Source organism: Argentina silus, assembly GCF_951799395.1.
Source record: "Argentina silus genome assembly, chromosome: 2".
Classification (NCBI taxonomy): Eukaryota; Metazoa; Chordata; class Actinopteri; order Argentiniformes; family Argentinidae; genus Argentina; species Argentina silus.
Genome location: NC_139656.1, coordinates 19,640,600 through 19,667,508, shown reverse-complemented (window position 1 = coordinate 19,667,508; position 26,909 = coordinate 19,640,600). Strand labels below are relative to the sequence as shown.

Sequence of the window (26,909 nt, the reverse complement as noted above, 5' to 3'; positions counted from 1 at the left end):
CCCAATTCTGCTGAGTACGCATTATGCCAAAATTACCCCTGGTGTGGCTCTAATAGTTTGGTGATAATTACAAGCAAATTGGCATGTGAATTCTGTTGACGTGTTTAGTCTCTGGCTTTATCGTTGTTTAGAAGAAAACAGCCTTTTGTTTACTTTTTCTGTGATGTGTAAACATTCTAGCTGCATCTCAGCAGAATAGCACCAGTATTTACCTCAACATTATGACCTCATTTTCCTAATGAGTTTATTTAATGGAAGAGATGTCTAGACCCCATGGTCTATGAGTTTCTCTCTCTCGCTCTCTCACTCTCTCTTACTGTCTCTCTCTGTCTCTCTCTAGCCCATGGCCAATGAAACTAACCTGGGTGAAAAGGAGATCCTGAACTCCACTCTCTACAAAGAGCCTGTGGACCCAGCTAACTGGTTCGGCTTCAGGAAAGATGCCACTGCGCTGGGCTATAGCAAGGTAAAATCTGCGTCCCGCCCAGGGCTACGGACCTCTCTCAAAGTGACCCTTTTATCAATCTGACAATTATGATTTTGAAGAAGTATCACTTACTTATTTTGATAATCAGAACTAAAAATAAAGAGATTGGACAGCACAGATTAATCTAGGTATATTGTTTATTCCTTTCAGAATTTGTCTTAAATGAACATGTTTTGAACTGTATGTGTGTACGGATATGACGTAGTGTGGTTTGTTGAAGTTTTTCATATGAATATGAATGTGAGTAAGAACACAATAATGAGTTCCAGCTCATTGAGGCCTGTCTGGTACTATTTCAGAACCACCTGCTGGTGCTGCTGCTGCTGGTGTTCGAGGCCACCGTGTACCGCCACCAGGCGCACCACTACCGACAGCAGCAGAGGTCCCCTCCCCCCATCCCCGCCATCTTCCCCGAGGCCACCAGAGACACTGTGGACCAGGGCCTGCTGACCTGCATCAAGTACCTGCTTAACTACAGCTTCTACAAGTTTGGCCTGGAGGTAAGCTTCTCACAATGTCAAGCAACGTCATTGTTTAGGCTGCTGTTCAACAGGCCTCGGTTGAAATGTGATTTTTTACTTAAGGTGAGCTTAATTTCCCTTGCTCAGTGTAATGGAACCAATGGAATACTCCCAAAAGTGTGAATCCTGCCCGACCAACATGCTGGGCAAGCTAAATCAAGCACACCTGAAGTAATTGAAACAAAACAAATACTATTTTTGACCCAGGTCTGCTATTCAAGATCCTTTGCATGTATTCCGTTCCTTCTTTTGTGGATTCCTGTCATATTTTATCATTCAAAGATCTGCTTCCTGATGACGGTGAATGTGATTGGCCAAAGGATGAATTTCCTGGTTATAATCCATGGCTGTTGGCTGGTTGCCATCGTGGTGCGACGGCGACGGGCAGCCATTGCCCAGATCTGGCCTAAGTACTGCCTGTTCCTGGCCATCTTTATGATATACCAGTACTTCCTGTGTGTGGGCATACCCCCTGCACTCTGTATAGGTGAGTGTGTTGTCACCATCTATCTCGAAACAGACAGTCTAGTTATATGCTGAGCTCAAAATGGGCCCTTACCCCTCCTCTTACCCCATAGGCACTACTGTAGATCTGGAAGGATTCGATAGGTATAAGCAATATGGTAAGCACTTCAACTTGTTTGTGTCTTTCTGTCTCTTTAGACTACCCCTGGCGTTGGAACACCCCCGTCATGATCAACTCTGCTCTCATCAAGTGGATTTACCTACCAGACTTTTACACCATCCCCAACTCCAAGAACCTCATTGGTGAGTCCGCACCCCCATCTGAGCCCTGATATTTCAAAGATGGAAACACACACACACACACACACACACACACACACACACACACACACACACACTGACACACACACAAAAGCAGGGCACAACAGGGCCTACACCAACATGGTTCATTAGTGGTTTGATAATGAAGTTACTTACTACTTATGTTTGAGTATGATGATAATCTCTGTTTCTTGTGTCTATAGCGGACTTCGTTCTCCTGATGTGTGCCTCGCAGCAGTGGAAGGTGTTTGAGGATGAGAAGAGGGAGGACTGGATGGTGCTGGCTGGGGAGAATACAGACGACCCCAACCCTATGGACGGACGACCCTTCAACCCCGCCCCCAACTTTATAAACTGCAGGTATGATTGGACACCTAAATAAAGCTTGTCAACTGCAGGTACTAAAATGATTAGACACCGAAAGCTAACTTTATCAACTGCAGGTAAGACTGGACTACTAACCAATTAAGACTAAACACCAACAGTAGAACTGACACCTAGAACTAACCAGGTAAGACTAAATACCTACAGTAGAACTGACGCCTAGAACCAACCAGGTTTCCCGAACTAATCTCATGAATTACAGGTACTAACACCTAGTGTTGTGTCAACCCCAGGAATGACTGGACCCCTACAGTAGAACTAACCTCATCATCCCTGTATCAAACTCCCACCCCCACCACCACCCCCACCTCTACCCCTCTGCCACCAGGTGTTATCTGGACATGGTCAAGGTGCTGGTGTTCCGCCTCATGTTCTGGTTTGTGCTGTCAGTGGTGTTTGTGACGGGGGCAACCAGGATCAGTGTGTTTGGCCTGGGCTACCTGATGGCCTGCTTCTTCTTCCTGCTCTTCGGTACGAAGCTGCTGATCAAGCCCTCGCGGACACGCCTGGTGCTGTGGGACTGCCTCATCATGTATAACGTAGCTGTCATCATCTCTAAGAACATGCTGTCTGTGAGTGGATAACCAGACATTAAGTTCAGTTTAGTCCATCAGGGCTCCTCTTGGGTTCGGACACAAACACACAATATAATACATACAATACAATATAAAACAAAACAGTATAGTTTAAGAATACCTATTTCCAACTGTATCATCAAACAGGACAGAATAGTGTATTGTCAAAAGGTGTGTGTGTCAGAGTCCTAGTGTGTGCTATTTCCTTAGATCCTGGCCTGTGTGTTTGTGGAGGAGATGCAGAATGGCTTCTGTTGGGTCATTCAGCTCTTCAGTCTGGTCTGCACAGTCAAGGGCTACTATGACCGTGAGTACTGAGCACCTGTGTCAGCCTCCAGTTTGGCAGAACAACACTGAAGTTATTGATCTAAGCATTAAGAGATAATCAAAAATATGTCTGTCTGTCTGTCTGTCTGTCTGTCTGTCTGTCTGTCTGTCTGTCTGTCTGTGTCTCTCTCACAGCTAAGACAATGGGTGATAAGGCGTGTACTCTGCCCGTGGAGGAGGCAGGGATCATCTGGGACAGTATCTGCTTTTTCTTCCTCCTGCTGCAGAGGAGAGTCTTCCTCAGCTGCTACTTCCTCCATGTGACAGCTGACCTGCAGGCCTCGGCCCGCCAAGCCTCCCGGTGAGCACTGGCCCTCTACATTATCCTCGCAGGGCACTTAGAGAACCACACTCATACCCTAATAACACTACAAAGCTCAAACAAGCTGTCCTATCCTGGCAGCGGATGTTTTAGCTGTAAAGCTAAATATGGTGACAGTTTACTGTATGATGTTTTGATTGTACATGGTCCATGTTGAATACATTAATTCATTGAGTGATTCATGAAATAAGTAGTGCTGTATATAGATAAATTAATAAATAAAAAAATAGATCATTAGTACTGTATGCATGCCCCATTGTGTTGTCATGTTAAAGTCATGTTAAACACTGTTGTCTGACAGGGGCTTTGAGCTGTTCAGAGCCAGCATGGTCAAGAACATGAAGTTCCACCAGCAGACCGAGAAGAAGTCCCTCTCCCAGCTCAAGAGATCGTGAGTAACCATGAATGTGCTGTGCTCTCAACTTACATTCTAACTGTCAATGAAAGACTCATGAATAGCATAGCCTATATGACTGAATGGGCCAATAAACTCCCTCTCAATATGTATAATGTTAGCAGACGTCATCATGACACCAACATACCACATCTGCCCTTTTCAGGATGGAACGGATCCGCTCTAAACAGCAGAAGTACAAAGAGGGCCGTCGAGCGTCGGGCTCCAAGGATGAGCAGTCGTCAGGTAGGCCTACTCACATGTCCCCCCTCCACTCCATCACTCTCCATTAAGCTTTGGTCTGGGCCTACTGTATGCTCTCACTGTCGCACTGTAAATCATCCTATTCATGGTTTGGCAATTCACTAGAAGTAGTCAACATTGTAGGAATCCACTTTTTTACTCAAAATAAAAAATGTGAGACAGATACCAATGTTACATTAATTGGGATAAATTAAATTAATAATTTATTATCATTCATTCAAAATTCAATCAATGTTCTAGTAATATACAATTAACAGAAAGCAAAACAGAAAAAGGAGAGAGCAACAACATACCCCAGGTGAAATAGAATAGTTGTTTACTGGAAGCCACAGTTCCCAAAGATTCTCTGATGAAAACTTCATTAATTTGTTATATACTGAAAAGACCTTCTAAAACATGTGCGTGGAGAGGACAGATAACTAGTCCCGTGACACTTGTATCTTCCCCCGGGGCCATCATTGTCTAGATTCCCCACCTATCTCATGTTCTCAAAACATAGCTCCCGACATACAAGGCTCTTCTACTTAATAACCTGTTACACAGCCAGTATTACTTGTTCCAGAGCATGAGGGACATAAACCTTGTTTAAAACTTCTCTTGCATACATTTTAAGACGTAGTTGGTCACAACAAAGTGTATGAATCATACAAATAGTATGATTAGAAGTTCAATAAGAGGTCAAGACAGACATCCATTCACAGGACCAATTCCTGTGATTCAGATTCCTTCAACATCAACCCATTGCTACACACATTGGTTGTTTTTAAAGACTGAGGTCATCCATTTCCCCTCACAGGGCCCAAGAAGGATAAGAAGACCTCCAAGCAGAAAAAGAAATGGCACCGGCCGTGGCTCGACCATGCTACAGGTTTGATCCATATCCCTCCCTACATCCCTCTCACTCACTCTTCCACCTGCCTCTATTCATGTCTCTCCTAGTTTCCACAGTATATGTCCCAAATGCAAAAAATGTCTTCATAGATTTCAAGTGCTCTCAGTCTGTATACAAGATGTACTTCATATTCAGTACCTCGGATTGGGTTGGTTCAACTTGGTTGTATTGAATGTCCTCAAAACACTTGCCTTGACCCCATATATAGATGTCACCATTTTTGTTCTTGTTTTTTTTAGATTGATGTGATCTTGTTGAGGTTTCCCTGTGATCTCAGCTTTGATACACTGTGTTCCATCTTTGCCCCTGCAGTGTTGCATTCTGGGGAATATTACCTGTTTGAGTCTGACAGTGAGGAAGATGAGGACTTCCAATCAGAGGAACAGAAGCCTCAGAAACAAACCGCCTGTCAGGTGAGGTCACCTACAAATAGTTACACACAAGCACACACAAGCACATCTCTGACAGAATCTCATAGCTAATAGATTCAAGATGGCTCCATGGATGGCCGCTGTTCAGTCAGCTGCTGCTTAACTTTGCTATTTGCTATTTATTTTGGTGGTAATTGTTACTATTTTGTGCAGAACATTTCTGCTAATATTTCTTATGAGCACTTTTGGACATTATATAGATTTCTACTTACCATAACTATGATCCAACGCATCTGGATCCCAATATACTGCTCACCACCAATACACTACAAATATTGCTCAGCAAGTCGGAACGCAAATGGCAGAGAGGGAGGAGAGCAGGAGTTCTAGTTCTAGTAAGGCTGAGACACTGTGAGACCTGTCCTCACCTTCTGAGCATTCTCCTTGCCAATGTCCAATAAGTTGGACAAACTTAGAGGGAGGATAACTTTCCAACGGGACATAAGGGATTGCATTGTTCTTATCTTCACCGTATCCTGGCTCTCCCCATTGATACCCAACACAACAATTCAACAGGATGTCTATTCAATTCATCCTCAGGACCGTACAATAGACTCAGGTAAGCACAAGAGGGGAGGGATGTGCTTCATGTTCAACAACAACTGGTGTGCTGATGTAGAGACACTCTCAACCCTGTGTTCCCCCGACCTGGAGTACATGATGTTAAAATGCAGACCCTTCTCCTTCTATCTAGAACAGGAATTCTCGTCTGTTATCATTACTGCTGTCTATATCCCACCCCAGGCTGACACTACTATTGCACTCAAAGAACTGTATGGGATAGATAACAAGCAGGAAACGGCATATCCAGAGGCCGCTTTCATTGTAGCTGGAGACTTCAACCAAGCCAAACTGAAGAGGGTTCTACCTAGGTTCCATCAGCACATCTCCTGCCCCATCTCCTGCCAGCTGACAACATACTGGATCATTTTTACACTCCCTTTCAAGATGGCTACACGGCCCTCCCCCAGCTCCCATTCAGTAAATCTGAACACGCCTCTATCCTATTGTTACCAGCATACAGGCAGACTGAAACAAATAGCACCAGTGACGCAAGTCATTTATCGTTGGAGCGACCAATCAAATTCTATGCTTCAGGATTGTTTTGATTCCACTAACTGGGACCTGTTCCGGGTCGCCGCGGACAATCACATCAACAATTACAGTCACTGGTTTCATCAGGAAATGTATCGACGACGTTGTCCCCACTGCCACTGTTCGGACATTCCCCTATCAAAAGCCATGGGTTAACGACGACATTCTATTTGGACAACCACAAGACTGCCCCTTATCCCCCCTACTGTTTGCGCTAGCCATTGAGCGATTAGCCATAGCACTTAGAGCCAACGATAGATAGATAGATAGATAGATAGATAGATAGATAGATAGATAGATAGATAGATAGAAACTTTATTTATCCCTAGGGGAAATTCAGGTTCCAAGTAGCTTAAAGACATAGAGACATCACACATAATATACACATACAACATACAACATACAACCAGCATTAAATATTAAATATTAAATATGGGCTAAATAAGGTAATTATGTGGACCTGTTAGGAGAGGCCTGTGGCAGCGCAGAGATGGATTGAAGAACACAACAATAGATAAATATGGCCAATGGTGACCTTAGGGGCATTACAAGAGGTGGGGTTGAGCAAAAGGTATCCCTTTATGCAAATGATTTATTACTATGCATATCAGACCCTGATAAATCCATCCCTCAGGTGTTGACCACCCTTGAAAATTTTGTTCAGATTTCTGGGTACAAATTAAATCTTAATAAAAGCAAACTAATGCCAGTAAACTCTGCGGCTAAGAACTATGCCTTGAGTAGATTGCTTTTTAAAATCTCTCAGCATAAGTTCACTTACCTAGGGATTTGTGTGACTGACAAATGTATCAACTTATTTAGAAAATAATTTCACCCCTATGCTGAACCGTCTGACCCAGGACTTTCAACGTTGGTCACTTCTCCCCCTGTCTCTGGCTGGGCGGATAAATTGTATTAAAATGAATGTGCTTCCCAGGTTTCTGTACATTTTCCAATGCATCCCCATTTTTATCGCCACATCATTCTTCCATAAATTGGATGGCATGATCTTGCAATTCATTTGGGATCGTAAGAACCCAAGAATTCAAAAACAGGTGTTGCAGAGACCTAAACTTTTGGGGGGAATGGCACTACTTAATTTCCAACTTTATTTTTGGGCTGCCAATCTGCGCTCTATCCTACATTGGCAGAATATTGACGTTATTGACCCTATACCTGCGTGGCTCCACATTCTGTCTGCTTCCTATGCTCCTCATTGCCAGCTCTCTTGTGCTCTCCTTCCTTGCAACCACTACCCAAATTTACTAAAAACATAATTGTAAAGAATTGCATTAACATGCTCCTCCCTAATCCCACCTCTGATTGGATCTTAATTCCTCCTCCTGCATTCTGTGTCCCCAGCTGGCGTACCAGGCATGGGTGACCAGCATCAAGGCTGCGCTGAGGGAACGTCAGCAGAGACATAAGGAGGAGAGACTGGAGAAAGAGGAGAGACTCGCCAGACAACGAGCCGGCTCCCCAGCTTTAGGTCTAAAACACTTTCTATCTCTACTGGCTGTACGATTTTACACACATGCATGGACACACGCATGCGCACACACACACACACACACACACACACTCTCTCTCTCTCTCTTTCTCTATTTACTTGTTCTGTGGTCTTTGTTACAGGTGGTGCTGAGAGTGAGGTATTTGAGGAAGGTATCTCACAAGAGGATCTAGACAATGAAGAACCTGAAGAGGAGGGATCAGGTGCTTATTATTATCATGTGATTTACATCATGCAGTATATGACACTTCCGGCCATGCAATATGTTGGTTCAAGCACTAGCCAAACCATGGCACTAGCCAAACCATGAGTGAAGACTGCTCATGGTTTGCCTAGGGCTTCAAGCTTAATTACCCACCCCACCCCCCTCCCCCCTGCCCTGGACATTATTGCAATATGAGTCTGAGATATACTGTGTATTGCAATTAAAAATACAGTGTATACCACAAAGCTCATTGCTTAAGTAATCTCTTGCTGTGTCTAGGGAGGGCAGACATAGTCCAGAGGATCCTAGACATCCTCAAGTTCCTGTGGATCGTCTTCCTGGCCATGGTGGATGGCATGACCCAGTGGCTCAACCTGCTGACCAAGCAGTACGTGGACACCTCCACGGTGCTGTGCAACGAGCGCTACCTCCTCATCCACAACATCAGCCAGGTGTGGCCCTCTTTCCTGACTCCCTAACATGTCATTATAGACCTCAGCCACTAGGAGACAGTGTGACCAGACAGAGGCCACGCCACAGTAAATGCTGCACTGACACCAGCAGATGCTGGACTGAGGAGGAATCATACTTTCTGTCTTATGTAATAAATCACAGAAGTTTATTTATACAGGTGCAATTGTATCCCTATCCATCTACCTTTATGGGAACTGAAATGGAAAAAGTTGAGACATCCTCATTGAATTTATGTATGCAAATGCTTTTTAGGTGTGTTTTTAGAATTGTAACCTAAGCAAATCCAAACTACAGGGTCCTCAGAAGGAGCCCATGGATGACCAAATGTCCCAGGGTAGTGAGAGCCCAACTCTGGAAACCTGTCTGGACGAGGGAGACACAGACAACGTCATCAGCGCTAGCGCCACCAGGTTGGTGGTGATGATGGTTACGATGATGATGATGATAAAGATGATGATGATTATAGCTTATGAACACCCTTTATTGAACTGAATGGACATGTTGAGATTCCCCTTGAGATTATCTCAATCCCTTCAATTCATGGGAAATATCCTTTTCTTACTGGTTTGACACCACCTATATATCAGTCAGTGTGTGTGTGTGGTAGTGCTCATCTGTGTCTTACCTCGCAGTGGGTTGGAGTTGGAGGAGGTGAGCGAGCCAGACCTGACCACCCTTCCGACCATGGGTTATAGCTGCACGACCCTGTGTTCACTGCCCACTACGGAGCTGGAGCTGTACCCAGGAGAGCAGCACACTCGCCGTTCCCGGCGCTCCAGAACAGCCAGTGAGCTGCTGACAGACACACACAGGTAACGGACCTGGGTCATATACACGTCACATACTGTCTGTAACACTTTACTTTATTAAGGATATATTGTATGTATAATGTGTATAAGACTTATTTTTTAATGGAATAAAATAATGTCCTATTTTTGCGAAAACATGTACTTTATATTTGAATTAATTTATTTAATACTTTATACATTTTATAATCCTTTTATTGTTTCATTTGTGTTTAATTGGTCCACAAATGAAGTTTCTTTCTGGAATAATGAAGTTCTTCTAATCTAATGTAATCTAACTGTAGGCAGTTCTCCGTGGAGGAGCTGGTGGACTCTCGAGACTTCTACACCTCCCAGAACCGTTTCCTCAAGCTGCTCTTCGCTCTCTACAACCTCCTGGCCGCCAACTCGGAGCTAGTGTGTTACCTCATCATCGTACTCAACAACGTAGTGACGGCGTCCGTCATCTCTGTGGTCCTGCCTATCCTGGTTTTCCTCTGGGCCATGCTGGCTGTGCCACGTCCCAGTAAGAAGTTCTGGATGACCGCTATCGTCTACACCGAGGTGGGCCACTGCTGAGTGTCAAACCTAGCTCAAATACTGTACATATACAGTAGGTCTTATACTTTCAGCTGCTCTTCATTTAGTTTGCCCAGTACGATGGAACCATTGGAATAGTCCTAAAATTGAAAGCTCCACTAAATCAATCCTGCCTATGTATTTGATTCAGGTCTACTAGGTTTATTACCCTTATTTATCTTCCTGCCTTTGTTATCTGAAGTGGCTTAAACATTGTGTAAGATGTGAACTATGTCATGCTTATTATTCTATTTTCATTGAACACCTGGAGTAAACCTACCATACATGTAGAGACTAAATAGTGAAGACTGAATTGCCAGAACCTTATTTAAGCTTCACTTCATACTCTAGAAACACATTTCCTGTGTTCATGTTCCAGACTGCTTTTTTAAAGGTTGTCATGTTTACCCAGTATTTTATAGTTGCATGTGTTGCTTTGATCCCTTTCTCTGTGGTCCTTTTTGGTTGGTTCTACTCAGGTCATGGTGGTGGTAAAGTACCTGTTCCAGTTTGGCTTCTTCCCATGGAATAGTGTGTACGAGACTACGTTGAATGAGGACAAACCATACTTCCCGCCTCGTATCCTGGGCCTGGAGAAGACGGACAACTACATCCGCTACGACCTGCTGCAGCTGCTGGCTCTCTTCTTCCACCGCTCCCTGCTCCAGGTATGCTAGTCCACAGTCAACATTGAAACATAGGAAGGCTCAGCACTACACTGGTTTTCCCGTTCCATATACAGTTGTCCCTATAGTCATATAGTCGATTTAATGTTTCCTGTATAGGGCATATAGTAAGTGTGTGTGTGTGTGTGTGTGTGTGTGTGTGTGTGTGTGTGTGTGTGTGTGTGTGTGTGTGTGTGTGTGTGTGTGTGTGTGTGTGTGTGTGTGTGTGTGTGTGTGTGTGTGTGTGTGTGTGTGTGTGTGTGTGTGTGTGTGTGTGTGTGTGTGTGTGTGTGTGTGCCTCAGCGCTATGGCTTGTGGGACAAGGAGGGTCCCCTGGAGGAGAAGAGCTCCAAGACCTCAGAGGAGGGCAGCAAGAAGGAGGGAGAGAGGGAAGAGAAGGTTCATCACCACTCCAGCCCCGGACATAGCCTCATTGACCTGGAGGAGCTGGACCAGGACCCGAAGACCCAGCTAGAACCTGAACTGGACCCAGAACCAGAGCCTAGTACCAGCGCTGCTCCCACCCCAGAGCCGCCCAGCCTACCTGAGGAGGGGCCCCGGAAGAGGAGCAGCATAATGCGCTTCCACAAGAAAAAACAACAAAGCAAAGGTCCATATTGGAAAAACAATGCCATTGAATATGATTGATTGGTTATCTGCAATGGTCCTATAGCAATTTTAGTATTTAATTTTTTGTTGTTTTCACACATGTTTTCACACTTATCTCATTGCATTTTAAAACAAAACAAAAACAAAAGACAGTTGGGCTACAGCTCAATTCAATACACTCGTCACCATAAACAATGTCATCAAATTAAAATCTGCTAATACATTAAAATCTGCTATACACACTTTTTCTCATACATACAGTGCAAGTTTTCTCCTGTCCTAGGCTCTATGGATAAACATAACACAAAAACACATCAAAAACACATTTTCTGACAAAAAATCTATAACTTAACTTAAGGTAGTCATCTTGCTTTAGATATATAATTTGTGGTAAGTTTTAATGATTAGACACTTGACTAAGGTCAGTCATCACCTTCAAATTTAGAATAAATGAAACTGTTCATAAGGTGGCCCAGAGGGGCACAGTATGAACATTTGTAGTGAAGAGCCTTTCACAGAGTTATAGGGTATTAATTCTGATCGTTTTTCTGATAGATGTCTCAGAGAGCAAGGAGCCTAAGAAGAAGCAGAAGGGTAAACGCAGAGAGGCAGCTAGTAAGAGGCTGATAGCCCTGGGGGAGAAAATCAAACACCTCACCATCACAGTGTAAGTACAGTTCTACATGTACAAAATGTATACATTTTCACAACAGTACATAACCACGTCATTGTTTTACAATTTACATGATACTTACTGACCGATAACCCAGACCTTTATTAAGCCTAGTCCTGGACTCAACATTGTACAGGAGAGAATCTCTAGACTTAATCTGTGTCCGGGAAACAGGCTGTTCATTCGTATCTAGGAGGTGTACTACTTTATTATGACGTGAGCAAAGTAAAAGTTTGATTACTGTCTGCATGAATCAGCCAGCGGCGCTGTTGTTACCATATTTGGGCATTAAATGGTGGCTTTGCAATTCTCCCCTTAGCATGCGGAGTGTGTACAAGCCTGCTCATGGATTCGTCCGAGACATCTTACATGCAGAGTACCGTGCTACCACTGATGTCTATGCCCTCATGTTCCTGACCGATGTGGTGGATTTCATCATCATTGTCTTTGGGTTCTGGGCCTTTGGGGTGAGGACAGTTGACCTGCAATGCACTGAAGTACTATAGCCACTCTCATCACACCACCTGTACAGTACCTCTCTCTCTCTCTCTCTCTCTTTATATATATATATAAAGATTATATATATATATATATTATCTATACCTATAGGCAACCCATACCTGTACCTACTATACCTACTGTATATTAAGCTCTGAAACCTTTCCTTACTGTCTTTACCGTACACTACACTTTTCCAGTCAGACCTATTACTGTTCTCATATCACATTACTTCCAAACACCAGGTTTACATGGGTGTGTTAGCTCATGTTGGTTCCCACAAGCTAATGCCTAGGCTTAAGCTCAACAGGCTTGTTGTGCACAAGTACACCGGGTTCATTCCCAGTCTGTCAAATACACACACACAAAACCTAATTTCTAGAAACTCTTAGCTTGGTCATAGGAATTTTCAATATAACTTTGTTTATCCCTCTCAGAAACATTCGGCAGCTGCAGACATCGCCTCCACCCTATCAGAGGACCAGGTCCCAGAGGCCTTCCTCGTCATGCTGCTCATTCAGTTCAGCACCATGATCATCGACCGCGCCCTCTACCTGCGCAAGACTGTCCTGGGCAAGCTGGTCTTCCAGGTCATTCTGGTGTTCGGTATCCACCTCTGGATGTTCTTCATCCTGCCTGCTGTCACCGAAAGGTGAGGAAGAGGAGGAGGGTGTTCGTAGAGTGTTGGACTTGTAGCATTGTTACACCAACTGAGGTAGATGCGTAACCAGGCCAGCCCAGTACAGCTCAGCTTGGTTCAGATCTATTTGGCTCTGTAGTGTAATTAGGGTAATAGTGTCTGCAGGCGAGTTTATGCCACCATTTCTGTTCAGCCTGTGCTGAAGGGTGTCTCTTTCTTTGTCCTCCCAGGATGTTCAGCCAGAACTCAGTGGCTCAGCTCTGGTACTTTGTCAAGTGTATCTACTTTGCCCTGTCGGCCTATCAGATCCGCTGTGGCTACCCCACCCGAATCCTGGGTAACTTTCTCACCAAGAAGTTCAACCACCTCAATCTCTTCCTCTTCCAGGGGTGAGTATCATAATTCTCTACTCTACCATGCCATACTCAGCACCACATACAGAAGAAAAGAGGTATGACTCGCTTAATATTTGAAACACATAGTTGTATTATTCTATTGATTAATGAATCATCTAATCATTCTGAAAATATAGATTTTACTTGGAGAGATAGTGCCAAATGGGGGATGTTTGCACTTTTAGAAATGTTCCATTAGTTCCATTGCATCAGGAAAACTCCAAGCACTGCAAAGTATTTTAAATGATTTCAAATAGTATTTGAACCAAGGTGTGTACAGGTACAGAACCATCTAATTTGTTGTGTGTTCTCAGGTTCCGCTTGGTACCGTTCCTGGTGGAGCTGAGAGCAGTGATGGACTGGGTTTGGACTGACACTACGCTCTCCCTCTCCAACTGGATGTGTGTGGAGGACATCTACGCTAACACCTTTATCATCAAGTGCAGCCGTGAAACAGAGAAGGTACGAGAACCCTGAGACATTACATCTAAACATACAGTTTTTTAGACAATCACTTTTGCATCTGTTTGATACTCATTGCATTCATTCATTCACTCATTGGGAAAGTGGACACAATTGTGCACATTTCTGTGCACGGCGCCACCGCTTTCACCTAATTTTCTCCTCCTCCTGTTTCTTCAGAAGAATACATTAATTCTTGTTGTCTTGTGATTGTTTTTAATGACATGGGATTGTTTCTACTATCCTTCTTTTGTTTCTACTGTACGACCATTGTCTCTGTCTACATGAAAAACAAATATACCTTATTAAAAAAAAGTCCTTATTATCTCATCTCATCTCTCCTCATCTTACCTCACCTCACCTCATCTCATTTGACCTCTTCCTCTTGATCCCTAGAAATACCCTCAGCCAAAGGGTCAGAAGAAGAAGAAGATTGTGAAGTATGGGATGGGAGGGCTCATTATCTTCTTCCTTATCTGCATCATCTGGTTCCCACTGCTCTTCATCTCATTGGTCAGATCAGTAGTGGGTGTGGTCAACCATCCTGTGGACGTCACAGTGACTGTCAAACTGGGAGGATATGAGGTAATTAGCCTTAGATCATTAGTGATCATTATAATCATAGCTCACACTCAATTATGGTTGACATTTATGAAAAATGCTGGGGTGAGTTCCTCGATAGCTGGGGAGCATGAAGATCATCTCTCTGTCTATTGCCTACTATGGACCCAAGATGATCTTCGCACCATAAATCTTTTGGGAAACTCACCCATGTATGAGTAAAGAGAGAAATGTCAGAGTTTTTTAATTGACGGTTAAATCTTCTCTCTTGTTCTGATAGCCCTTGTTCACCATGAGTGTTCAGCAGCAGTCCATCCAGCCCTTCGCTGAGGAGGACTACAACAAGATTACCACCATGTTTGGAGACAATGCTGTGCGTAATTCCTCTGTCCCTACTGCAGAGGGCGAAACGTCCTGTTCTAGTGTACATAGTTTTGTTGGTTCAGGATTGTGCACAGCTATATGTCAGTGATCTGTGCTGAATGGACATGGAAAGTTGATGTAACCCTCAGCTTTAGGGAGCTTCCACCATATTTCTTGCAACAATGCAATGCTCAGAAATGCTTCAGCGAGAAAGGTAGAGAATCAGAAAACAACCATGAACTTGTGCTGTTCTCCGTTTGCTGTGGCTCCAGTAGACGTAATTGAACTACTGTATCTGTCGATCTATCCTCTGCAGGTGGCTATGCAGTTCATCACCCTGTACAGCTATGAGGACATAGTGACAGCCAAGATAGAGGGCAGCTCAGGGTCAGTGTGGAGGATAAGCCCGCCCAGCCGACAGGAAGTTATCAAGGAGCTGCTGGGCAGCCCTGTGGACATGACCCTACGGCTGGCCTGGAACTTCCAGAGGTGTGTGTGTGTGTGTGTGTGTGTGTGTGTGTGTGTGTGTGTGTGTGTGTGTGTGTGTGTGTGTGTGTGTGTGTGTGTGTGTGTGTGTGTGTGTGTTTGTGTGCACACTCACTGCATATGTATTTTTAAGCACCTGTTTATGGTACAGCAAAGAATCTTTGTGGTTGTCATTGCAAATTGTGGTTTCTTCTTTTTCTTTGTCATCAGAGACCTTGGTAAGGGTGGCACTGTGGAGCACACATTTGACAAGCATTCCATCGACCTGGAACCTGGGAACCCAGTCCGAGCTGACCTGGCTTCGCTACTTGTGGGCAACCGCACAGACCCAGTGTATGTTGTCCTCCACTTATTGCAAAACTGTGCTGGTTCGAAGTCTGTGTGTCTGTGTGTCTGTGTGTCTGTGTGTGTGTGTGTGTGTGTGTGTGTGTGTGAGAGAGAGAGAGAGAGAGAGAGAACCTGTCCTGAATCAGCTGTGTGATATGTTGTTGACTGTTGTTCCTCAGACATGTTCCTCACATGTTCCCCAACTATATCCGAGCACCTAACGGAGCGGAGGCCAAACCAGTCAGTCAGCTGTATAAAGGTGAGGGGGAGGTTGATGTTTGACTACGACTTCTCTGATGGGCACCAGGGTTGGGGTGTTTTCAATCACAAATTGAGACTCACTGGTCAATTCCAATTGAGTTTCATCCCGAAAATCAGAAAGGCTTTGAAATTGTTGTCCTGGTACTTACCTCTTTCTGCATTCAATAATATGACTTTGATACACCATAGTCAAGCATGTATTCCCTGCATTGATGGTGAACTAGATAACAAACTGCTGAAAGAGGGTGTTTTGTTCATTTGATTGAATAACATGGTCTATAGTTGTTTCAAAAGTTGTGGTTGTGGTTGCGGTTATGGTTGCAGTCAGTGTAACACCATGTGGTCATGCAGGTGACGAGGAGGGCTACCAGAACGTGACCCTGTCACTGATGAGGGACCGCTCATTGACCAGCAGCGGGACCCAGGAGTGGTGGGACATCAGCATCGCAGACTGTCCCCCAGCCTCGGGGGCCTGCGGGGTGCTGCCCATGGTCATCTTCAATGACAAAGTCAGCCCCCCCAGTCTGGGCTTCCTGGCAGGCTACGGGTAAGGAGCCCCCACCTAATGCCAGTCAATTATGTCATATGACACACACATTATGTAAATTAGTTTCTATGCTACGATAGAAAGGACATGTGTCTTATTCTTATGGCTTTTTCAGTCCAAAGATACACTTTTAAAGGGGCAATCTGGGATTAGTGCATCTATTTTTGACTTTTAATGATGCCTCATGAGCTTACTTCAATTGTCTTAACCCTTCAGAATACAAAATAAGCTTGTTTAACCATTGTTTGTAAACAGTGGAATTGTAAACAAACACTGTATAGCTTCAAAACATGGTTAAAACTATCATTTTGATCTCATGGATTGTCGGTCTTTGCATCCATAGATCCATCTATGAATTTCAGAGTGGTTACATTTCTCCAGCCCCATTTCTCAGCAGTTTACCAAAAAAAGGTGCATGGAGACCGCTTTGTTGTTGTTTGAATCCCAGATTGCCCCTTTAAAGCCCCACACTTGGAAAAGCTACAACAACTAACAACAATGATGTCTATATCCTGCTTTCTCACTGGACACCCATCTTGATCCTCAATGGATATGATTAGATATTGTAGTTTGTAACCCATCAATTATAGCACCCTGTAAGAACTACACATATTCCAACTCTTTGAATATGTCTCTCCAGCATGAACATGAATTGACTTACATTTTCAGAAAGACAAATGTATGAGGTGCAATACTGAGCTTACTGAACTGGTAAGCAACATAATAGCCTACTGTACAGTAGTTTAAGACTGTTATTCAAGATTTGAGATTCTTTAATTGCCACACAACCACAGGTGGTGGTATTTGCTTTTGGCACAGCATCATAACTCTGACACCGATTGGGACTCCCAGAAATACCGGTGCTCATAACAAACTGCTACAAATTCAAACTCAATTAATTAACTTGATTTAACTTTCCAGGGCAACATTTACTGTATCTTTTAATAGCAGATATCCATAATTTAATTTAGAGAGACAACTCTAGGAGTCTCGGTTATGTGACTGTCCCATTGTCCAACCATTGTGCTTGCAGGATCATGGGGCTGTACGTGTCTGTGGTGCTGGTGATCGGCAAGTTTGTGAGGGGCTTCTTCAGCGAGATCTCCCACTCCATCATGTTCGAGGAACTACCCTGTGTAGACCGCATCCTGAAGCTCTGCACCGACATCTTCCTGGTCAGGGAGACTGGAGAGCTAGAGCTGGAGGAGGAGCTCTACTCCAAACTCATCTTCCTCTACCGCTCCCCAGAGACTATGATCAAGTGGACCAGGGACAACCAGAGGGACCACCACTAGCCCCCACCCCTTCCCTTGCTCTGCCGTGTCCCATCCAGGGCACCTCTGCCTGGGGCTGCGTCTCACACAGGGGTGCCTCTACCTGGACTTACTGGCTGGCTCCTGTGGTTCTCTTCCCACTGGGAGCTGACCTCCCCTCTCAGCTAAGGGAGGAAAGGGATGTTTTGTCTGTGTGTACCCTGAGAGTACTGTTTTCCTCTGCTGCTGGGATGTACTGACAGACAGTGAGCTAGAGTGCGAAAGGGCTAAGGGGCTGCCCCTCACTCCTGGTTTGGGTAGGACTGGCCAGGACTCTCCTGTCACCATGGAGACTAAGCAAAACAAAAAAATACTTTTTCTTATTGGCTGGACTCAGACAGAAGAGCCTGGACAGAGAGGTCAAATCAAATCCAATTTTATTTGTCTAAACTTTTTGTCACAAAGTGCCTAACAGTGACCCAAGCCTAAACCCCTTAGAGCAAGCAAATACACAGTGGCAAGACAAAAACTCTGTAAGAAGAAACCTACTATGAATGTAGATTTGCCTCTAAATGAGAGGTTGTGACAGGCCAACTTACAAACCCTGCCCCTCATAAACTAAGCCACTTGACCCCTAAATGGACATTGGCTGCATCCTCTCGCTACTACACTGACCAGCTCAATGTGGACAGATGCTGAAATGGGAAAATTTGAGAAAAAGGACCTAAGGTGCATCAAAACACTATTACAATGATATTCAGCCAAAATCTGAATCTGAAAGAGAAATTGTTTACAAATTGAAAGGCTTTCAGTTGGGAGGAAAGCTAACTGAACTTTTTTTTTTTAAATTGTAAAAGGTTTACAGGCTTATTGATGATGGCACGACTTGAAGCCATATGGTTACTGCAGGGGGGGATTACTCGTATGGAAGAATAGCCCAATTTCTAATTCCAATACAATGTGATTCTGCTCCAACACCAATGAAAATATTGTTAATCTGTACAAATAAAAGACTAGTCTTAATCCTGATATGGAAACAGGCATGAATCGTCGTTTTCAGGCAGCATCATGCTGGGTTCATCAACTAACGTTGTTACTGCAGCTATATTTAAATATATACTCAAATACATCAGTATAGTCTACAAAGCAGATTTATTTTGGATACAGATAAAAGCCTACACTAACTTAATAATCAGCCTTATCTGCCTCATTGTACATCTTGATCATTTATGAACTGACTGAAAACAATATAAGCAAATGGTTGTACAATTGATACAAAAACAAACAGGTGCTCCCGTGGCACCATGGATAATGGATGTAAATGGTGTATTCAGTTAGGCAAAACATTCCAAAGCTGCAAATAGAAATGTAACATATAGAACTGACATGACAAACATTTTTATGAGGCAATGATATCCATTCTAGACAGTACATTTCTAGCCAAAGGTTTGGTTACATTGCACCCTTCTGAACAGGCTCTTCATCCTCAGGACAGCGTCGCTTCCTCCTCTTCCTCGTCTAGCAGGAACTCACTGATCTCCTCCCTCATCTGAGACCTGGATAATGAAAACAAGGCCAGATACACCCATGTAAAGATGAGGAAGGATTACTGTGTGGAATACCTAGTCTTCAGTTGTAGCCAGAAGGGGTACCTTCTCTCCCGCCTCTCCGCCTCTGACAGGATATACTGGGGAAGGGTGTCTATTGCAGTCTGTGGAATAGGCCAGAGAAGCCATTATTCAATCAATCTGTATTAAATCTTATTTGTTTACAGTCTACAGCAGTTTAGACAACTATTTACATTTTCCCTATCAAGTGATTGAATACGGTTTTCCTAGAATAGTGTGAGGTGATTGACAGGAGGGCTCAGATGTACTGCTTTCACTTACCATGTCTTTTATGGTCAGTCTACAGCTGTAACACAACAGGCTTTTGAGATCAACTGTCTCTGGCACCCTAGAAAACACACACACACACGTATTCAACAGCATCAGTGCCACCGATTTACAGTTACATAGCCTCTTATTGTGCAAATAATCTCAAATGAATTTCGAGTTACAGAGTTTGGTGTGAACACCTGATGTGACTATAGTATAATCCAACAAAAAACATATCACCATTGGTAACACTTGACTGTACTTGAAGCCAAAAGATCAAATGCATTTTTGTTAAAGGCCTGTAGGAGACCATAAATGCTTTATCAATCAACTCATAATGTTATGTTAATTCCTCTACTGCCTCAAAATGGCCGATAACTCAGCATCATTATGAGATGCATTTAATGCATTACACCACCTGTTAGCTCCAATTATCCAGTCCAGCACACGCACACTCCCTCTATCTGAGTGGACATTAAGCCCGGCATCTGCTTCTGGCCAACATGAAGGAGAGACAAGTGCATACTGTACTCACTTAGTAGAGGAGCAGCAGCCGCCCCCCTCTCCAGCCCCACAGCCCTCCCTCTGGCCCCCTCCAGAGGAGCAGCACTGGCCCATGGAGGGTGGAGAGGGCACTGGAGCTGCTGGGACTGAGACTGGGACTGACCCTGGGCCTCGCCTCTGAGACAGCTGCTCAGAGATCAGGGTGGCCTGGAAGGCAGAGGCTTCCTCTGTGCGAGAAGGAGGGAGGGAGATGTTTTTCATAATACGGTATTGAATGAGCAAAAACAATCAACAGTCCATTCAGTTTACTGGGAGAGCAGCATATGGAGGAACTACAAGATATCATATTCATATTTACTCAATATTCATTGAATTATCGTGTGATGTGATGAACTGTAGGATGTTGTGTTAGATCAGACTAGAGCATTAGGCAGGGTGACTCACCAAATTTAGTGTCCAAGGCACATGCACACAGCAGGCACTTAGCAGAGTGGGCAGTGGTGATGTTCTGAGGGGGACATGCCATTTGGAGCTTTTCACTGGTCCTGGGGAAGAGCCATGAACATGAGGGTTTCAATACCACATCTTCATGCACACATACCCAACGACAACCTTCCCTTTGGTCTCTTCACATGTCTACATCCCTTTAGTTCCTAAAGGTACTAAATATAAATTCAATCCACCATCATCCCACATAACTGCTCTGCTGTGTGTCTGTGTGTGTGTATTACAGCATGCTGCTGCTCAGTGTGAGGATTAGGATAGATTGCTCTAGTTTTGGGATGATACTAGTAATCACTACAGCGGCTAGAGGGTTGTGGGCCTTTGTGTGTGTGTCTCTGTGTGTGTGTGTGTGTGTGTGTGTGTGTGTGTGTGTGTGACCCATGCTCACCTGTAGATGGTGCTGACAGTGGAGGGGAAGTCAACTTGGAGTTTGGTGACAAAGCTCTCTGTCAGGCGCTGGATGCTAGCCTTGTCTGCTGCCTGTATGACAAACAGACTGGTGTGTAACAAACCCTAGGTACCAGCACACAACCCCTATGGTGCAGAGGTATGGTACCAGCACAGACAACCCCTGTGACTTCACAGAGCAGACACTGTACAGTCATTAATAAAACGTCACTCTTCCACGTCTTACTTTCAGGCAGCAATGGGAGTTGTATCTCACCTTAGTGTCCAGGCCAGGGATGAAGACTGAGGGGACATCAAACATCTTGTTATAAAAGGCTATTTCCTTGGAGGAGTAATCCCTCATGGGCCTGACAATGACCACGTCTCCATAGCGAGGATCTGAGAAGCCCTATATACACAGAAATGTATCAAATGACTCAGTTTGTGATGCTACATGCTTTAAATGTCTGATGCTACGTGCTATGCGACACCACATGTCATTTGATGTTACAGACATTAAAGGGGCAATTCACTTAAAAGTCTACATTTGTCAGATGATCTTCAAAACATGTTAGTTAAGGTCCCACACGATCAAGAGATCAAGCTATATGCCTCCATACCAAATGGATAAGCAGATTTGATTTTATTAAATGCCTATTTTTTCCATTCACTTAGCATTGAGAATATCGTTGAATCTACACAATGGTGTCCTCTCGACATTAGACCACTTTCAAGGTCTGAAAATCTCTGACCAACTTTGATCTTTACAGTGAATTGTTCCTTTAATTATTGAAACGTAGGTATTGATATAGTCCTCACTGATATACTATACTAGGCCTTTTTCCTTACCGTATCCATGGCCAGCAATGCCCCTCGCCCCAGGGAGATGTTGCTGAGCAGTTTGACAGCCAGACGGGTGCAGCTGTCCCCCATCATCACCTTGGAGTAGCCCTCCATCCTCGCTGTGTGAAGAATCAGGTGCTGTCTGAACAAAGCAAAAGATTGCATCACATTATTCATAGGCTGGCTTATACTAAAACCATGTAAGTACAGTAGTGAGCAGGTGCTCCATCTGGACAAACAGCATCAGTAGTGTCACTGAAGTTCACCACGGGAGGCCTGTAGAAGGCTAGAGTCCATCACTTCCCTTTCTCCACCATTAAGCTTTCTAGCCATTGTGAGTTAAGATTTAAAACACAGGATTGGTGGTGCTTAAAGGCTATGGAACTCTCTTAATGATCTAGCAATAAATTGCTGAGAGTTCAGCAGACAGTGAGAGTCAAAGACAAAAGAGGGATGTAAGGAAGAGTGAAATACAATGGATGGGGGTAAGGATAGGAGGAGGCCTGTGTAGAATGCTAACAGCTTCATAAGTGTGATCAGTTACCTCTGGCTCAAGTGAGAGTATTGAGTGACTACAAGGAAAAGCTGCGATGCAAACAGGTTGGTGTCTGAGGTGTCAGTGCCTGGCTGATTATTAACACACCAGGCTGATTTGCACCAGGCTGATTTTCGCTGCATTGTGAATGTGTTGATATTGTGGAGTGCTATGCAAATGCTCTCCGATGTAAAAATGAATTAAACAACAACATTTCTTCCTCCCCTATGCTCTGTCTCGTCCAGTAAACCTGATACATGTGAATGGGTAGGAAAACGTCCATGTCTGGGGGATGGGGTTTAATCTGACCTCAGTGTCTGTAGCAGATCCTCTTTGGCCGTCAATGTCTTTACAGAAGCGAACAGTCTCTGAAGAGTGTTGGAGTGTTCAGGGGTGATGAGATTTGAGGTTGATCCATTCTGGTCCTCCTGCACACTCAGACAGGACAGGTAACACTGGGCCTTTTCCACCACCGAGGGGTCTGAGCACTGGTTCTGGCTGGTCTGAATGAACTGGTCCACGGCAGCTTTGTAACTGGACCCAGGTTTCTCTGTGGCTGGGGACCCCACTTCGAGCACTGAGCTGGGTAGGCTAAATACCTGGCACACCATGTGGAGATTGCAGCCATTATAAGACATTGTTGCCACTTGATTGAAATGTTGAATATTGTAATCAATATACCCTATCCCATATGTAATGTAAAGGAACAATTCATGTTGCTTTAGTACTTGCTCTATCGCCAATGTTGATTTCAAATGAAACAGCTATGGACAATTAAATTAAATAGGATGTTCTAGCTCTCGTATTTAGACAGTTTTCTCCAGCCAGCATCACAAGATGACATACCACTGAAGACAATGGACATGATGATATAACAGTCTCACAGTAGCTGCAACCCCCATAGAATGTATTCAGAACAATAGATGGCTGCATATCTAATTCCAATTATCAAACCTTTAGACAAATATGGATTTAATATCGAATCATGCTGTATTAAAACCAAGGACAGCCTCACCTCCTAGGACAGAGGTATAGGGGTGTATTAGTCTGACCTAGCTCAGGGCAGCTCACCTGCTCCAGGTGGACTATATGGTAAGGGTAGCCAGTGGCTCTGAAAATAGACTCCAGCTGAGCCAATGACCTCTCCCGCTCTTCAATGCTTTGGCCACTAGCACCTCCCTCTGTCAAGACATGATCATACATTACACAAGCTGGTCTGACTTTAAACATTGAGCTAAATAGATCTCTGATGATCATCTGCAAGTTACCATCGATGTAGACAATTCCAGGAACAAATCTCAACTTCTTGGGTGCATCTTGACTCAAACCCTATGATAGGAAAAAAATAGTAATCGTAAACAGGGGGAAATAAACTATCCATGTGCTAGGCTAGGTATATCTGTCTACATAGGCTACTACTATAAATAACTACATACTACTGTAAAGAAATGAATTGAATATACTCTTCTGCTGTTGCACCATACAGTATAGATATGTCTCATATAATATTTAATGTTTGTAATGAAATATAGGCTCAACTACCTCTTGAACCTGCGCCAGCAAGGAACTCGAGGCCGGCCCTCCAGACACAGCTAGAAGCACCTGCAGCAGAGAAACGAGGAGAACTCGTTAATTTATGAGGAAAGTTGCCAAAATGCCAGAGATGGATATTTAACATGCTTAAGACATACCCTCTCTCCAGGGAATATGATACGGTTTTTCCCCAGCATGGCCCTAAATTTGTGTATGAAGTACTCCTTGAAGCAGACCCTGGCAAAATAGAGGATATGTACAAGTGAAACCTTGAGGCTGAGAGCAAAGACTGGGTTGTTGGTATATAAAACATGATGATCCCTTCCTACTTTAAATGTTGTTCACGTGCTGTCGGGGTGCAGTAAGGTAGACCTACAGTGCCCTCCATAAGTATTGGAAAGAGGAAGCATTGTATCTATATTTTAGCTCTACACTCCAGTTTGGAATTTACATCTATGGGGTCAAAGTAGAGATTTTCAGCTTTAATTTAATTTCATGTAATTTAATTTGTTTTTTTTCTTCTTTAGGGTTAGGTATTGGAAAAAAGGTAATGGAATCATATAATGTCCAAATAAAGTACTCATGTTTAGCAATTGGTCGACAATCCTTTGCATGCAATAAATGCCTGAAGTCTGCGACCCATTGATCCCACCAGACACTGGGTGTATTCTCTGGTGATGCTCTGCCAGGCCTGTACTGCAGCCATCTTCAGCTGTTGTTTGTTTTGAGGTCTTTTTGCCTAAAATATTACCATCAGGAAATTAAATGCTTGTTCAATTGTATTTAAATCTGAAGATTGACTTGGCCAGTCCAGAACTTTCTGCTTTTTGGCCCTGGAAAACTCCCTAGTTGCTATGGAGTATGTTTGGGTTCATTGTCTTACTGTATGATGAAGTGCCATCCAATGAATTTGGAGGCATTTGCTTGTAGTCGAGCAGACAAGATGTTTCTATACACTGCTATTTTCAGCAGTAACTTAATCAATTAAGACAAGTTAGACAGTTCTTGTGTCAACTATACATGCCCAAACCATAGCACCCCCTCCACCATGTTTCACAGATGAGGTGGTATGCTGTAAATCTTGGGCAGATGTTTTTTCTCCAAACTTTTCTCTTGCAATCACTCTGGTACATGATACTATTCATCTTATCTGTCCACAACCACTTCTGCAGGCCATTTGGTACTGTTTAGCAAACTGTTCCTATCCTTTTTGAGGATAACTAGTGGTTTGCACCTTGCAGTGAAACCTCTGTAGTTCGGCTGGTGACACATTCTGCGGATGGTAGTCACACATTCACGCCTACCTCCTAATCTTAATCATGGTGAGCATTCTTCGGTCATCCACTGTAGAAGTCTTCCTTGGCCTACCAGCCCATTTGCGATTGCTGAGCTCACCAGCGTGTTCTTTCTTTTTTAATGATGTTATACTGTTGATTTTGGTAAGTCTAAGGTTTTGGCTATGTTTCTGATAGATTTGTTCTGATGTGTCAGCGTCATAATGGCTTTCTTGACGTCTCTTTGGTCCTCATGTTGACAGACATCAATAGCAGACAAAGGCAAATGAAAAATCTAGAATCAATACTAGACATTGACAGCTCTCTTATGCCTGCACAAATGATATGACGGAACACACCTGCTACGAGAAACACCCATCAAGCCAATTTTCCAATACTTTTAGACCCCTGAAAAGGGGGCATTATATATAAAAATGGTTGTAATTTCTAAATGGTGAAACCAATCTGAAAAAACAAAACATTGATTTCAAACTGTTGGAGAAAAGAGCTAAAAGAAGACAAAATGCTTCCTCTTTCTAATACTTATGGAGGGCACTGTATGAGGTCTACTGTACAGGCATCAGTGACTTTTGGAGGATATATGGACGCTTCTTGTACCATTCATACTACAGCTATACCCTGTGCATTATCAGACAGCCCTTTGCACACTACTGAAACAATTTAAAGTTGTGCAAATGATTTACATTCTCAACCAATGATGTTAAAGCTGCCTGTAGGTCATGTCTCTGGACTATTTACACCTGCACCTAAACCTGATAATCTTCTTCAATGTGGAAAAAAAAATACTGGTTTAAAACGCAATCAATCAAGCCTATACCTCTTGTGATGGATAGCCCTACTTGAGACATGACCCAAGTGTCACCCTTGGACCTAAAGGATATCCTCTTGGTCTAATGACGCTTGGGTTTGAACACCGTCTGTCATACCTACCTGCAAAAGGCATCTCCAGCTCGAATAATCAGCACTGATGTAGTCTCTTTGCATTTGACACACTTCTTGGAGACACTAACACGAAAAAAAAGACATTTGCATAAGGGGATGGATGCATGCAGTACATGTTATATCAATGAGCTAGCCATTGTTATTTTGAAGGTGGCCAGCTGGCTAACTAGTTTGGTTAGCTGTCACACAGACACATGACATTCCTGCCGAACAGGCACTTACCTCAGGGTCTCTCTGTGTGCCAGCTGTCCATTATATTCTTCATCAACCTGGCACATTGTTGAGCAAGTTCGACTGCTTCTGATTGCTTACTAAGTTATCTGTCAAGCTTGATACCAGGCGTAACTAGATCTGTGTTCTGTGTATTCTAGCTAGTAGAATACAACTGTACACTACCACTTAGCACTGTCTAGTTTAATATATATCTGGCCTACTTGCCACTCTACTTGCCTCGTCTCTTCTGGTTTTATTTTATCCGATCAAATTACATTTCTAACTTTTAAAGATTGCCATTCCGAGACTTCAAGGGACTGAAAACAGGCTGCCGTCGAGATGTAAAATATGTTTTAAAAAATTGGTCAATGTAGTTTGCCACGATTATGTGAATGAGCCACCACGCTCGTGTTGTTGGAACATAACATCGCACTTTTTGATGACGTATATCTTGTCTTCCCTCTTCATATTTTATCGTTATAACAGTTTTGCGTTGATTTTACAC

The 26,909-nt window shown here is 43.6% G+C and overlaps 2 protein-coding genes across 2 annotated transcripts in view; one reads left to right on the top strand and one right to left on the bottom strand.

The window, feature by feature from the left end:
- Positions 1-17,822, top strand: part of piezo1 (piezo type mechanosensitive ion channel component 1 (Er blood group)) — a 64,950-nt gene extending 47,128 nt beyond the window's left edge. Inside the window, exons 21-52 of the mRNA XM_083697429.1 lie at positions 341-466; positions 787-987; positions 1,291-1,495; positions 1,672-1,776; positions 1,998-2,154; positions 2,507-2,750; positions 2,964-3,060; positions 3,216-3,381; positions 3,704-3,793; positions 3,963-4,042; positions 4,857-4,928; positions 5,265-5,365; positions 7,841-7,967; positions 8,111-8,191; positions 8,473-8,645; positions 8,962-9,077; positions 9,300-9,479; positions 9,758-10,016; positions 10,511-10,699; positions 11,000-11,306; positions 11,861-11,972; positions 12,298-12,445; positions 12,914-13,128; positions 13,347-13,505; positions 13,826-13,973; positions 14,370-14,558; positions 14,815-14,907; positions 15,214-15,386; positions 15,594-15,716; positions 15,890-15,969; positions 16,323-16,518; positions 17,552-17,822. Coding sequence (XP_083553555.1) covers positions 341-466; positions 787-987; positions 1,291-1,495; positions 1,672-1,776; positions 1,998-2,154; positions 2,507-2,750; positions 2,964-3,060; positions 3,216-3,381; positions 3,704-3,793; positions 3,963-4,042; positions 4,857-4,928; positions 5,265-5,365; positions 7,841-7,967; positions 8,111-8,191; positions 8,473-8,645; positions 8,962-9,077; positions 9,300-9,479; positions 9,758-10,016; positions 10,511-10,699; positions 11,000-11,306; positions 11,861-11,972; positions 12,298-12,445; positions 12,914-13,128; positions 13,347-13,505; positions 13,826-13,973; positions 14,370-14,558; positions 14,815-14,907; positions 15,214-15,386; positions 15,594-15,716; positions 15,890-15,969; positions 16,323-16,518; positions 17,552-17,813 — 4,974 coding nt within the window. The 3' untranslated portion in view covers positions 17,814-17,822. The remainder of the gene's footprint in view (positions 1-340; positions 467-786; positions 988-1,290; positions 1,496-1,671; positions 1,777-1,997; positions 2,155-2,506; positions 2,751-2,963; positions 3,061-3,215; positions 3,382-3,703; positions 3,794-3,962; positions 4,043-4,856; positions 4,929-5,264; positions 5,366-7,840; positions 7,968-8,110; positions 8,192-8,472; positions 8,646-8,961; positions 9,078-9,299; positions 9,480-9,757; positions 10,017-10,510; positions 10,700-10,999; positions 11,307-11,860; positions 11,973-12,297; positions 12,446-12,913; positions 13,129-13,346; positions 13,506-13,825; positions 13,974-14,369; positions 14,559-14,814; positions 14,908-15,213; positions 15,387-15,593; positions 15,717-15,889; positions 15,970-16,322; positions 16,519-17,551) is intronic.
- A 1,365-nt stretch (positions 17,823-19,187) lies between these two features.
- Positions 19,188-26,876, bottom strand: ctu2 (cytosolic thiouridylase subunit 2 homolog (S. pombe)). The gene is made up of 15 exons (XM_083697430.1): positions 26,414-26,876; positions 26,180-26,254; positions 24,113-24,191; positions 23,964-24,023; positions 23,690-23,750; positions 23,493-23,602; positions 22,731-23,020; positions 21,893-22,028; positions 21,321-21,452; positions 21,045-21,136; positions 20,597-20,697; positions 20,184-20,379; positions 19,661-19,727; positions 19,424-19,482; positions 19,188-19,327 (listed from the first exon to the last, which is right to left on the bottom strand). The coding sequence occupies exons 1-15, from the start codon at positions 26,467-26,469 to the stop codon at positions 19,258-19,260; spliced, it is 1,584 nt and encodes a 527-aa protein (XP_083553556.1). The 5' UTR covers positions 26,470-26,876; the 3' UTR covers positions 19,188-19,257.
- Between the last annotated feature and the right edge of the window lie 33 nt (positions 26,877-26,909).

Bases quoted from the DNA above. Each gene is read 5' to 3' on its own strand.
- ctu2 (XM_083697430.1), bottom strand. From the start codon at position 26,469: ATGTGCCAGGTTGATGAAGAATATAATGGACAGCTGGCACACAGAGAG. The intron at 23,021-23,492 runs GTGAGCTGCCCT...ATGGTGTGCCAG, and splicing joins ATATAGTCCACCTGGAGCAG to GTATTTAGCCTACCCAGCTC. The intron at 19,483-19,660 runs GTAAGTGAAAGC...CCTATTCCACAG, and splicing joins GACTGACCATAAAAGACATG to ACTGCAATAGACACCCTTCC.